Raw genomic sequence first — 13448 nt, forward strand, 5'->3', positions numbered from 1 at the left:
CTCACTCAAAGGCAGCCAGCACCTGCAGCTTATTTTGGGGTCACCCTCTTGAGTTGGCCCACTCTTCTAACAGGCCACTCTGCAGGGAGGGAACCAAGGGCCACCACACACCAGAGAATTAGAGCGTTAGAGCCTACAGTGTGGAGCCTCAGGGACAGGGTAAGGACACCACACCATACATGAACCACCTCTGCCTTAATGCATAGGAGAGTAAAACCCAAGAGCAAGCCGAGCCTGGCCCCACTTTAGGTCAGGCGGTCACCCGTAGAGTGGAGTCGAGACTCTGGGGCCCCCTGTACATGATGCCCCTGTTGCTCACTGATGCATCAGGGCCACCTGTGCCAGAAACCCAGAATCCAGTTTGTTCGTCTCTCAGAAAACACCCTGGGGTTGGGGAGGCCCAGGGTTGCTGTGAATGATACAATGGCACACACCATTAACAGCAACAACACTTGGGTAGCCAGCCCTTCCCATCTTGGGGCATCCCTATAAAATGGGGTGGGGTGCCTCTTCGCAGGGCTGCAGTGAACCTTACACTGACCAGTCACCAAGGGTCTATCACAGAGCCTGGTACATAGCAGACACATTCCTGTGCACTGTGTAGCCTTCCAAACAGTAAGGCTTAGGAGGAGTGGTCCACGCTCTGTTGGCAGCCCTCTTCCCATAGGGCATCAGGGTCTTGTTCAAAGGGCACTTGGCAAACGTCTGTGAGCCATGCACTCTGCTTTCTCTGACAGTGGCACCAGCGGAGCATCTGGATAGGGACTTCTGGTCTTGATCTAGGTTAACATAGAATTGGGTGAGGGTGTTCAAACATGGGAGAAGAGGCACTGACTTATCTGTCCAATCATAACTGTAGACAGCACCTAGTACAACAAACAGAGCCGACTTGAATACAATGCGGGTGGCAACTCTCCTGAGCTGAGCTGTACTACCTGTACAGCCCTTCAGAGGATGCCACTGAGAAGCTGGACAACATCTTGTCCAGCATTATTGCTAGATTTATCTGATGAGTAGAGCCAGAGACTGGGAAGGCCAGGGCTGGGAACTTGGTTCGTTGCCTTAGAGTTCTCTCCTCTGCCTGCTTGCCCCTCCCTGCCAGTGCCCACCATAGTGTTCCACAAGGACTGGGTGCCTGATGAATGTTTGTGGAAGCTGAGCTGCAGGGAACAAACTCCACACTGGGAATCAGGCACTGGAACTGACACCTGCCCTGAGCCAGCTTTCCCTCTCTGGGATTCATTTTTTTATCAAGAGCCTTAAGAGTTGCCTTTCCAGGGGAATAGTTAATCTCACAGCCCAGGAACAGAGGGTCCTAGGACCATCAAGAGAGACAAGCATGAGCAGAATGTAGGACCCTAACCAGGGAAGTAGCAACACCAGAGATAGAGGCAGAGCAGCTGAGGACTCTAGACTCACGGAAAGAGAAAGGCTGTGTGCTGGCGACCAGAAAGCAGACTTGCAGAATGTATCCTGTGGTTGTTTAAATGATAATAAATTTGAGTGTTTTGAGTACATAAAATAAATAAATAAATAAATAACCCCTGAGTAAATAGATGCAAATACTGTTGAATGATGATGCATGAAAGAGATTGAATCATTGCAATTAAACCAAATATGATAGGATGAGTGCAAAACCCATGTTCTCCCATGTTGTTCTCAATTCACAATAAAAGCTTTAAAAAATTAATTAATTAATTAAAAAAAATAAAAAGAGGTGCCTTTCCTTTGGCTACTTCTATACTAAGGAGCTCAGGTAGTGTAGTGGCCATGAGTTGGGCTGCTAACCTCAAGGTCAGCAGTTCTAAACTACCAGCTGTCCCACGGGAGAAAGATGAGGCTTTCTACTCCATAAAGATTTACAGCCTTGAAAACCATATACAGGGCCGCTAAGAATCAGAACCAAATCCGTGGCACATAACCAACCAACTAAAACTTAGAGATACAATTCTAACTATAGGCAAAAGATGCTTGTTACTACATTAATTCAAATAATAGGAAAATTGGAAGCAACTTAAATTTCTAGCTATGGGGAAGCAGCTTAGTAAAAAAACCCACTAAGACATTGGCCTAATGGGAAGTGAAAAATAATGTAGCAGCAAAGGTTAATGCTTATCCCGCTAAACCAGAAAAGCAGGCTATGCATTTGAACAGGCAATCCCAGCAGAAGACAAACAAATGGTAAACCAAGGCAATGGAATGCTGGACTTTGAAAGTGACTGAGAACTGCAAAATGAAACCAGGAGATACTATTTTTAACCCTATCAGATAGGTGAGATGTGGGGAGGGGCACTGTTATGGAGGCTGGCAGAAATGCAGGGAAAAGGCGCTCTTACACACTGCGGCCAAGGTGACTTGTAGGGAAGGCTGCTTGGTCTCATCTATCGCTATCTAACAGGCTCAAATCCTGGAACCAGGAGTTCCTTTTTGTAAGCTCATCTTAGAGAAATGTGTGTACTACAGGACAAGAATACATAAGAAAGAATCTTCATTACAATCTCATTTGTAAAAGCAAGGCATTTTAAGGAACACAAATGCTTAGCAGTATGCAGTGAGCTAAATAGGTATTTTCCACTCAACACTAGAACACTATAGAACAAAACTGACTAACACACACAGAGACATAGATCTGGAAAAACACCCAGACTGTGAAGTGTGGTTACCTTGGGAATGTGGTTGGGAGGGGTGAAGGGATGCACTTTAACTTTTTCTTTATATATTTCAATATTGTCATGCTGTTTTTATAATTTAAAAACTTTAAATAAAATCTAGGCACAGAAAAAGAGAAGAAAAAAATATACCAAACGCATTAGCGACCGGAGTGGAGTCTTTGCCTTTTACTTGCTTAAACTTTCCAAGTCTCTCATAATAAGCATTGTTGCTGTTCTGAAGTGCCTCTGAGTCGGTTCCGATTCAGAGCAACCTTATATAGGATTCTGAAGGAGCGACTGGTGAGCTTGAACCATCAATCTTGTGGTTCAAACCAACCTTGCAGTCCAGTGCATTCACCCGCAGTACCACCCCAGGACAGCATAATAAGCATTAATCCTTTCAAAATGGGGGCAGGGATGCTATTAAAGAGGGCATGGTATGCACTCTGACTGGGGCCACATTAGTCAGTCCTGAATACAATGAGAGGAACATATGGAGTACTCTTAAGAATTCTTATTTATTTATTTAAAAAGGCCAAATGGGAAAAGTAGAGAACAAAGGACCTCTAAGACTATCACCTTGAGATACTCCTTAAACCTAGAACTGAGCCTGTCACCTGAGATTACCGTTCAGCAAAATTTCAGTGGCACACCAAACAAAGGATATCATCTTTAAGATCAGAGAAGCACAAGGGCTCCATAGGGTAAGCACTGGATTGTGAAGCACAAGGTTGGTGGTTTAAGCTCACCAGCCACTCTGCAGGATAAAGAGGAGGCTTTCTGATCTCACAAAGATTTAAAGCCTTGGAAACCCTACACAGGGTTGCTATGAGTCGGAACTTAACTACACCAACCACCTGTAAAATCAACAACCTACCTGAAAACATCAGTATGAGACCAAAAGGCTAACAATTTCTCAAAAGCAAATATGAGAAGATGAGGGAGCAGGGAAAAGTAGAATATTGGAAAACTGAACACAGTCAAAGAGAACACTGACACACTATGATAAATGTAACTAATATCACTGAACTATTTGTGTGGAAACTGTCAAATGGGAACATAATTTGCACACATAGACTTTCACCAAAAACTTAACATGTATTTGTAAAAAGGACACGGTGTGTTTGTGCTGGAGCCATAAAGGTAAGAAAAGTCAACCCATCAGAGTAAACCCTTTTCTAAGACTGAAACTCAGAGCAAACACATAAATAGTCTTGCAGGCCTACTGGCAACCATCCTGGTCAACTTCTGAGTGGAAGGAGAGGAATTGCAGCAAAGAAGATATGGGCTGAGATTTGATATATCCCATACACACCCGATAACCTTGGAATAAGAGAGAGAAAAGGATGGGCTGATGGGTTTGAAGTTCAGGGTGATGTGTGAATGCCTGAGCCCAAAGACAATGACCTTGCCACTGAGGGTTAAGGTCAAAAATGAAGCAGTCACCAGATCTGAAGAAGGGGCTGGTGTGTGAGAACTCCCACCCTTGAAGATAGTACCCACTGGACTTAGTGTGGATGGCTTGCTGACCAGAATTTGACCAGATGAAGAAAAAGATATATGATACAGGGAGCAAGTATACACTGCTACAATCTGATCAACTGGACCCTTGCTTATGAATGTTGTTGTTGTTGTTAAGTGTTGTCGAGTTGGTTCCGACCCAGAGGCTGCTCAAAATTCCAACCAAATAGGAAAGGATTCTCCAAATAAAGGATAAAGCATGTCTCCTCAGCACAGTGGGTTGATACGGATGGGCACCTTAGACTTCGGCTACCAAAATTGGGGTACTATAAAGGCACGAAGTGGCTGACTTACAAGCTTTCATGAGGGTGTTTAGTGTCAAGATGCGGGGAGTAAGACAGACAGCCAATGGAATCATTTCCCTCCTGTCCAGATGGGTCTGGTGATGAGGGCGTAAGACTTTATGATACAAATGCGAGTAACTATTTTCAGCTCTAACGACGATTGTCACAACTGTAGATGTAGAAGAGGTGCAACTTAAAGGGGGAGCAGTTAATCTGCCATCTCAGGAACAGGGACCCTGATCAGAAAAGCAGCGACATTAGAGATGGTGGTGGAGGTGATGGCATAGACACAGAGCAGCAGTGGACTGAGAAAAACAGTGTGCCTGCGAACAGGAGGCTGGCTTGCAAAATGTGCTCTTTGGACATTTAAACAAATACATTATGTACAATGTGGTATGTGGATGTCAAAAAAAAAAAAAAAGGTTACTAGAGGTTAACTACTGTTGGCTAAAGAGATTGTAATCATTATAGTGATAATGGTGATCTGCCCTGTAAGCTTTCACTCACTCAATACACAATAAAAGTTTTTTTAAAAAATTACAGGGCAAAAGACCTCTTTAAAGTGTTAAAGAGTAAAGATGTCACTTTGAAGACTAAGGTGCACTTGACCTCAGCCATGGTATTTTTAATCAACTCAGATGTGTGCAGAAACTGGACAATGAATAAAGTAGACTGAAAAATGAAAAAAAAAAAGGACATGTTGTAAGTTGAAAGCAGGTTAATCTGAATTCTGAAGCACCAAATCAATTCTTCCAACCTTGGCTTTGCCAGCATATGGAAGGGTTACACTGTCTCTTAGAGCCTTGGTTTACTCATCTATAAACTGGGTGCTGTGAGGATCAAAGAGTACACCTCTCAAGAGGTGAGAACGTACCTGGCAGGAGGTAGGGGCAAGGTAACTTTTCTCACTGCCCAGGAGAGCTCAGACCATAGGTCCTGTCGCCTATGTCTGAGTCGGGCTGGCACTGGGAACAGCCTCCAGGAGGTGCAGGTTCCAGCTCCCCAGGAGCTCAGTTCATAGAGCTGACCCCTGCCTACCTTGCTGGCCTCTGCTTCGTCTGTCATGACGCCCGTCATGATGACAGCCTCATCAAGGGAGTAGAGCAGCCCCTCCACGAAGTGGTTCTCCAGCCGCTGGGACTCGCGGGAAAACTTGTCACAGATATTTTCCAGGCCCCGCACTGGCTCGAACCGCAGCTTGACATACTTCTTGGCAGGGATGATTCGGATCTCGGCGGTCACCAAGAAGCCGAGTGTCCCACAGGACCAGGGCACAGCGTAGAACAGATCTGAGTTTTCTGACTGAGAAGGAGGCAAAACAGAGCTTGAACCCTGGGCCCACATCTGACATGTGATCATTGGTGGGAAAAAGAACTTGGGGTCTCAGATCCAGGGAGCTTACACTAAGTTGCTGTTCTATCACTATCTCATAGCAATTTTACACACTGTACTTTCTGGACCTCAATTTTTCCTTCTGTGCAATGGGGATGTAACTCCTCTCAGTTTCAACATGAATTTGGACCTTATGTTGCCTTCTGTGAGGCTTTCGGCTCCTGCAAAGATATTTCTTCTGGCACCGAAACCCTATAAAGCGTCACTATGAGTGAGAACCACCTCGAAGGCACTTAACAACAACATTAACAACAACATTGCCCTTTATACCAGAGGAGCTCACTGAGCGCATCCTCCCTTCTCTACCTAGGCACCGCCTCAAAATACCCAGGAAGGAGCCATGACCAGCACTGCCCACAGACCCTAAATAGCTACAGAGGTCCAGGCTAGGATGGAAAAAGAGTGGGGTCAAATGATTTCCTTCTGGGTTGTTACTAATTATTTTTTTAAAATCATTATTTTTGGTGAAAATATACACAGCCAAACCCACTCCTATGTCAGCCAACTTTCACTTTACTTCTGTTCTAGTACACTTATATTTACTTCATATCCCTGTCTTGTTACCTTCTCATCCCTACTTTAAAGATAGCTGCTGACCCTTCAGACTCATATAAAGATTTTTTTTAAAAGAAATCTGAATATTTAATATTTAATACTCTTTATTGTTTGGACTAAACTGTTACTTAATTTAAAGGTAACTCCAGGGGATAGTTTCAATTCAAGATTTGAAAACCATCTCAGGCAATACTCATGGGGACTCCTCCGGCCTTAATAGGTCCAGTAAGTCCAGAATCTTGAAGAATATGAAGTTCTGTTCCATATTTACTCCCTTTTGTCAAGACTCATCTACTGTCTTCCTGATCAAACTAAGATTTACAATGCCTTCTGAGTCCATCAGCTGGTGTAATCCCCCTGACACTCAGGGAAAGAAAACATTAACATTCCCATTTGACAGTTAAAGAAACAGAGGGTCTAAGAGGTGACACAATTGTCCCACCTGGTTCTATACATCCATTTCTAACGTCATCATGTTCTAGTTTTGGTATCTATCTTGGAGACCAAGTTCTGACTTTTCACCTGGTCATTCTAATTCAGATTCTTTGATCAAATAAGGCATTTTGAAAATTTTCAGTTTTGTGTGGTGGTGGTGGTTATGTGCCATGGAGTCGGTTCTGACTTAGAGCCACTGTCTGTTAAACCTGAGAGGCGTTGGTGCGAGCAGGGTGGCACGGCATGGGTGAGGGGGTCTGGAGCAGGAAGCCCCATGTAGGCCAGCAGAAGCCTCCAGAACAGCAGAACAATCCTCCATCTAACCACACTGTGGTGGTCTCGGCAGTGATAACCAGCCAACCGCCAGGCTTTATGCCAGGAGTTTCCCATATAACATCACCTTCCTCCTATAAATAAGGCTTTGTCAGGTGAGGAAATGACCTCAGGATGGAGTTAATTAAGGATGACTATCTCCTTTCTCTGAGTCCTGGTGTGGCGCTGTGGGCTAATGCGCTGGACTGCAAAGTTGGTTTGAACCTTAAGGTCGGTGGTTCACGCTCACCAGTCGCTCTTTGGAAATCCTATACAGGGTCGCTATGGGTCAGAATCGACTCCACAGCACTTAACAACAACAAATCTCCTTTCTTGGCTGATAACAAGAGCCTACAAGGCAGGGTCTACCCACGGTTTAGGGTAAGTGCTGTACTGTTGTGAGTCCTCAACTGTTGGTTGGTGTTACCTTTGAGTCAGTTCCGACCCACAGCAACACTGTAAAGGAGAGGCTTGTGAACTTGAACCGCCAACCTTGCAGTTCAAACCGACTTTGTAGCCCAGTGCATTAGCCCACAGCGCTGTCACACCAGGACTCCTGAAAGGGGCTTCTTTTGTCCAAGACCAGAGCTTCCAAGTCAGGAGTTCTCCTCGGGACTCTCTTTAATGACACTCTGGTGGCTTCTGAAACATCTACTTCAGAAGGATCAGACTGCCATCAAGGCCCCCTTAAATATGCTGGCAGGGAGCTGAGTTTATTTGATGATTTAAATCAGTCCACTTTTAGGGTGATTACGAATCAGGCTACCTACCAACCTCAAGGTCAGCAGTTCGAAACTACCAGCTGTTCCACGGGAGAAAGATAAGGTTTTCTGCTTCCATAAAGATTCACAGCCTCGAAAACCCTGTGCAGGGTCACTATGGGTCGGAACCAACTCCACGGTACTTATCAACAACAATCCAACCCATTGCCACTGAGTCGACTGTGACTCATAGCAACCCTCTAGGATTTCCAAGGCTATAAATCTTTACGGGAGCAGACAGTTTCATCTTTCTCCCAATGAGCAAGTGGTGGATTTGAGCTACTGACCTTGTGGTTTGCAGTCCAGCCCTTATCCTACAGTACGCCAGGGCTCCTTCCTTTTAGGGTTTGAAGCCTTACATGTTTGTGTCCCACTCTGGGGTTAGAATGATATCGTATTTCTCCAGAAGAGTCCCTCTTAATGATTTTAGTTACATCTCACACCATCTAGCAATATGGACAGCTAAGGGCATCAATCAGGAAGCCAGATTATCTGAGTTTGACTCCTAGCTCAGCCATTCACTAGCTGTGTGACGTAGAGACAAGTTTTTTAATTTCTCAGTGCTTCAGTTTCCTATCTGTAAAATAGGTACATTACTAGTTAACTAGGTCATAAGTTTTCTGAAGAACTAAAAGCACAAGTATATATGAAAGGGCTTCTAAAAGTTTGTGGGAAAATGGAATGAAAAGATAATGGAATTTTGAAACCTCCTCATATATAAAACATTTGCATTATCTGAGTACCTTATAACCAAGGTTGCTGCTAAGTTGGTTCCAACTCACAGTGACCCTACAGGGCAGAGTCGAGCTGTCCCATAGGTTTCTGAGGCTATCATCTTTATCAAAGTAGAATGCTTCATCTTTCTCCTGTGGAGCGGCTGATGGTGGCTTTGAACTGCCAACACTGTGGTCAGCAGTCAAGCACTTAAGCACTGCACTACCAGGACCCCATCTGAACACCTTGGTGGTGTTGTCCAGTTGGTTCTAACTCATAGCAACCCTGTATAGAGTTTTCAAGGAGCAGCTGGTGGGTGTGAACCGCTGAGCTGTGCAGTTAGCAGTCTAGTGCTTATCTTGCAGTGCCCCACCAAGATTCCTAAAGGGTCTACATAAATGCTAGTTATTATTAGGGACCCAGACCCAGACTGAACAAGTGTTGGACTTATCCCTGAAGTATTCCTATGGGAACCCCTTCCCCACCCAAGACCTCTGATGCCCAGCTGGCGTGGACGTCCTCCATGTGAACTCACCGGCGTGCATCGCACAAAGCTCCCATCGGCCAGGACCAGTTCGTAGGCTGTGCAGATGTGCTGGAACAAGCCATACTTGTGGGATGATGACTCGATGCCGGTGCCCATGATCAAGCCCCCTACAGAGACACATACGTTAGCCAGGCCATGATGCAGCATGGAGAGTGGGGACAGCTTGAGTAAAGGGCACCTCACTGGAGCTAGGGGAGCTCCTGGCATGAGGAAAGCAGGGCAAAGACGATGACACGGAGCTCCTGAACTTAACGAAGAGTTCAGGAGAGATGGTGGAGCTTTGACAGGAGAATGAGACCTATCCGGAGGTAAGGAGTGGGTGGGAAGACCTGTCAAAGTGTTCACAGCTTCAGCTCTGGCCAGACTTGACCCAGAAAACTGCATTCATGTGAAGAGGGGCTTGGTAGGGTGGCAGGAACAGTTAAAGGAACTGCTGGTGTCTCTGGAGAAGAAAAGGCTCTGGAACTGTAAATCCCGTGGGTGGGAAGAGAGACTAGACTTCCTCTGCTCTACAGCGTAGAATTAGGAGCAGTAGGTATGAGGCATGAAGATGCTGGTTCTAGTAGAAATAAGAAGTGCTGTCTGGTAACTATTCAAGGAATGGACTGGCAGGCTGTAGTCACCTGTTCACTGCAACTGGTGACTTCTCCCATCAATGGAACAGAGGGACTTCCTGAGCTGGGTGGAAGGGGTGGGGGTTGGGTAGCATGGCCCTCAGCTCTGACTCTAGCACTCTCTGCACTCCTCTTGCCCCGTAACATAGGGTGCTCACCTACGGTGAGGTCATCGAGTTCAGGCAACACAGGCAGCGTCCAGCCAATTGAGGTCAGCAGGGCAGTCACCTGTCCCATGGTCACCAAGGGCTCCACACGGACAATCTGTGGACACAAAAAAAGAGACCCAGGGTCACATGGAAGTTTCCAAGACTAATGTGGGCAGGGAAGGGCCTCCTTCCTGTAGAGCTTTTCTACATAGCCTTTGTGGGCGATTTCTACAACATCACATTGCCTTTCATCACAGTGAACCCTAAGAAACCTCACTGCTATTGGGTTCCAACTCATAGCAACCCTAGAAGGCCAAGTAGAACCGCCCCTAATCTAGAATCTTTATAGAAGCAGATCACCAGGTCTCTTCATCACAGAGTGACTGGTGAGTGCAAACCACCAGCCTTTTGGGTGAGCACTTAACCACTGCACCATCAGGCTGCTTTAGAAAACCTAAAGCTAAAATAGCAAAAAGTTGTAGCTAACAACCAACAATGGAGCTAAATCAGAATCACAAAAATCATTTAGTAATCCCAAAGAAGGCAGCAACAGTTAACAAAAGGCAAACAGGCAAAGCAAAGTGCAAGATGACAGACTTACACCAAACCATATCAACAGTAACATTAGAAGTAAATGGTCCTGTAAAGATTACAGCCCAATAATCCCTGCGGACAGTTTTCCTGTTGCCTCGGGCTGCTGTGAGTTGGGATGGACTTGATGACACGTAACAAGAACAACTGCCACCCAACAACAGTGAGTACACATGGAACATTCACTCAGAAACCATGTTCTGAGCTATAAAACAGTCCACTCAAGTTAAATGAATGAACTTGCATCTATTTTAGGGGAAATGGGCATCTTATTTACCTCAAAAGATGTAAATACAGTGGTAAAGTTTAAATTAGAAAAGTTAGGAACTAAATGAAAATCCTTAAGAATTTAATGGCTTAAGTATGTATGTGCTTTTCAGTTATTCCACTTCTTTAAAGTCTATCTATAGTGGGTAATACTGTTGTATTGTTTTGTGATAGAATTTAATCAACTTCTATTAGCAAAAATTCATTAAAATTATCTCATTACTTTAATTAAAAGGTAGATTCTCAGATGGATTTTAGAAAGCAACACCCAATAACTACAGGCTTCCTACAAGATAGGCACTTTAAATATAAAGGCGCAAAATAGTGAAAAGATATATCAAATACAACAACAAAAAAAGAGAGCAAGCTGGAGTGGCTTGATTAATATCAGACAAAGTAGATTTCATAACATAGATTATAACTAGAGATAAAAATGGCTATTTCAAAACGATAAATGGATCAATCAAAAGGACATAAACCTAACAATTATGTACCTAACAACAGAGCTTCAAAATGAAGCAATCCAGGCAGCTAATAAGCATATGAAGAAATGTTCACGATCACTGATTAGAGAGATGCAAATCAGAACAACAATGAAATATCATCTCATACCAGCAATAACAGCAAAGATCAAAAAAGTAGAGGACAATAAATGCTGGTGAGGATATGGAGAGACTGGGATGCTCCGACATTGCTGGTGGGATTGCAAAATGGTCCAACCTCTCTGGGAAGCAATATGGCGCTTCCTCAGAAAGTTGGAAATAGAAATACCTTATGATCCAACAATTCCTCTACTTTGTATTTACCCACAAGAAATACGAGCCATAACATGAGTAGATATATGCACACCAATGTTCATAGCAGCACTATTTACAATAGCAAAAAGATGGAGACACCCTAAATACCCATCAACTGAAGAATGGATAAACAAACCGTGGTACATATACACAATGACACTGAATAATACCAAGGAAACTGCAAAAGCCACCACATAACATAGATGAACCTTGAGGACATTATGTTGAGTGAAATTATTCAGTCACAAAAGGAGAAACATTGCATAGGACCACTACTGTAAAAGACTAAGAAAAAGAACCCATACTAAAGGGAGAGTGGATTCTTTGCTTGTTACTGGGATGTGGGCGGTGAGGTAAGGGGAGCGAGGGGAAGGTGGAGCACAGGGTAGGGAATAGACACAGGATAGTTTGCGTGCTAGGGAAGGGGACAATACACAAGAAGAGGGAGGGGAATGGAAGAACAAAGCAGACGGGGAAAAAATTAGGCAGGTTTGCATGGGCTAAGTGGGACAGAGGTAAATAATGATGTATGCACAACCTTGGAACAACAGGGCTCTGGGATACAGAGATTGAGAGACATGGTTGGAATGGGCAAAAGGGAGAAAATAATGTTAAGATGCTTGGCTGTCTTTTGAATCTTGGTTTCCCTGGCATACCATTATAAAATAGACACTTGAGGGTGAGGGAAAGGATTAGCCAGAAATATCACCATAGAAAGCTTGTAAGTGTGTCTTCTGCCTATAACTGATTGGAATATCTAAAATGGGGTTACAATGTGAAGGAGGCTTCCTGTGGAGTCTCTGCATTACATAAGACCATAGGTGGAATCCTGAACCCCATCCAGAATCTTCTGAGGTGGGAAATTTCCACTTGAAAGGACAAGCACACCAGTCTGGAGCAACTAGAAGAACAGAGAATACTTCTTAAAAGAAAGACCGACAGGAAAAATACAAAATAATAGAGGTAGACCGACTGATTACTGCAAGAACAAGCAAGTTGCTCACCCAGGAGACATCAAGTCAAGTGGTTGGGTCCCCTCAGAGCAAACCCCCTTCCAAGACTAAAACTCAGTGGGAATACACGTTCTGATTGGTGACCACATTCGTCACCGATAAGGGGAAGTGAGGGGAAAACAACAATGAAGCTGCGAACTAAGCCCTACAACGTTCAAAAGGCTCCTGTGAACCGGGTGGAGACCTGGTTGGCCAACAGTGTGGCAAGACCTTGGGACTCTTGGGCCCAGAGTCAGTGACATAGCCACAGAGGACTAGAGTGGAGAATGAAGCATCCAGCTCATAAGAAGAGGGCATATGCACAAGAATACCCACATATGCAGATAATATCCACTTGACCTGGTGTCAAGGACTGGATGATCAGAGCTCAACTAGAAGAAGAAGAGGAAAAAAAGAGTAATCTGATACAATTTGATGAACTTGACCTACACTTATGGATGCAGTAGCTCAAAGGAGGGTACAAATCCTTACAGCGAGGATCATTCCCACCCCCTCTATACACAGAGTAGACAGGGATGGGCAACTTGGACATAGGCTACCCAAAATGGAGTAGGGGGGCGCTACAAAGGCAAGAAGTGACTGGCTTTTTAAGAGGGAGCCTAGATCCGTAGGGCGTGGAGGAAGGTAGAATCTCCATTGAGTAGTATCCAACCTGTCTGGGAGGGACTGATGAAAGGAGATGCTGATAGGTCGTTTGTGATACAACAGTGAATAATTGTTGTATCACAACAATTATTTGTAGCAAAAGGAGGGGAGTGACTGACTTTGCAGTCTAGGAGTGGAGGTCCCTGGGACCATCAAGGGAGAAGAGCAGGGAGCAGGACCCTACCAAGAGAAGCAGGGAC

The 13448-nt window shown here is 44.6% G+C and overlaps 1 protein-coding gene across 2 annotated transcripts in view; it reads right to left on the minus strand.

Moving 5' to 3' along the window:
- DHCR24 (24-dehydrocholesterol reductase) overlaps nt 1-13448 on the minus strand; it is a 42918-nt gene that overhangs the window by 16224 nt on the left and 13246 nt on the right. For both annotated transcript variants that reach the window (XM_006839812.1, XM_006839813.1), the window contains 3 exons: nt 9945-10050; nt 9161-9279; nt 5495-5758 (listed from right to left, as the gene is read on the minus strand). In XM_006839812.1, the coding sequence (XP_006839875.1) occupies nt 5495-5758; nt 9161-9279; nt 9945-10050 (489 nt within the window). The remainder of the gene's footprint in view (nt 1-5494; nt 5759-9160; nt 9280-9944; nt 10051-13448) is intronic.

Source organism: Chrysochloris asiatica, unplaced genomic scaffold (genome assembly GCF_000296735.1).
Source record: "Chrysochloris asiatica unplaced genomic scaffold, ChrAsi1.0 scaffold00026, whole genome shotgun sequence".
Taxonomy (NCBI): Eukaryota; Metazoa; Chordata; class Mammalia; order Afrosoricida; family Chrysochloridae; genus Chrysochloris; species Chrysochloris asiatica.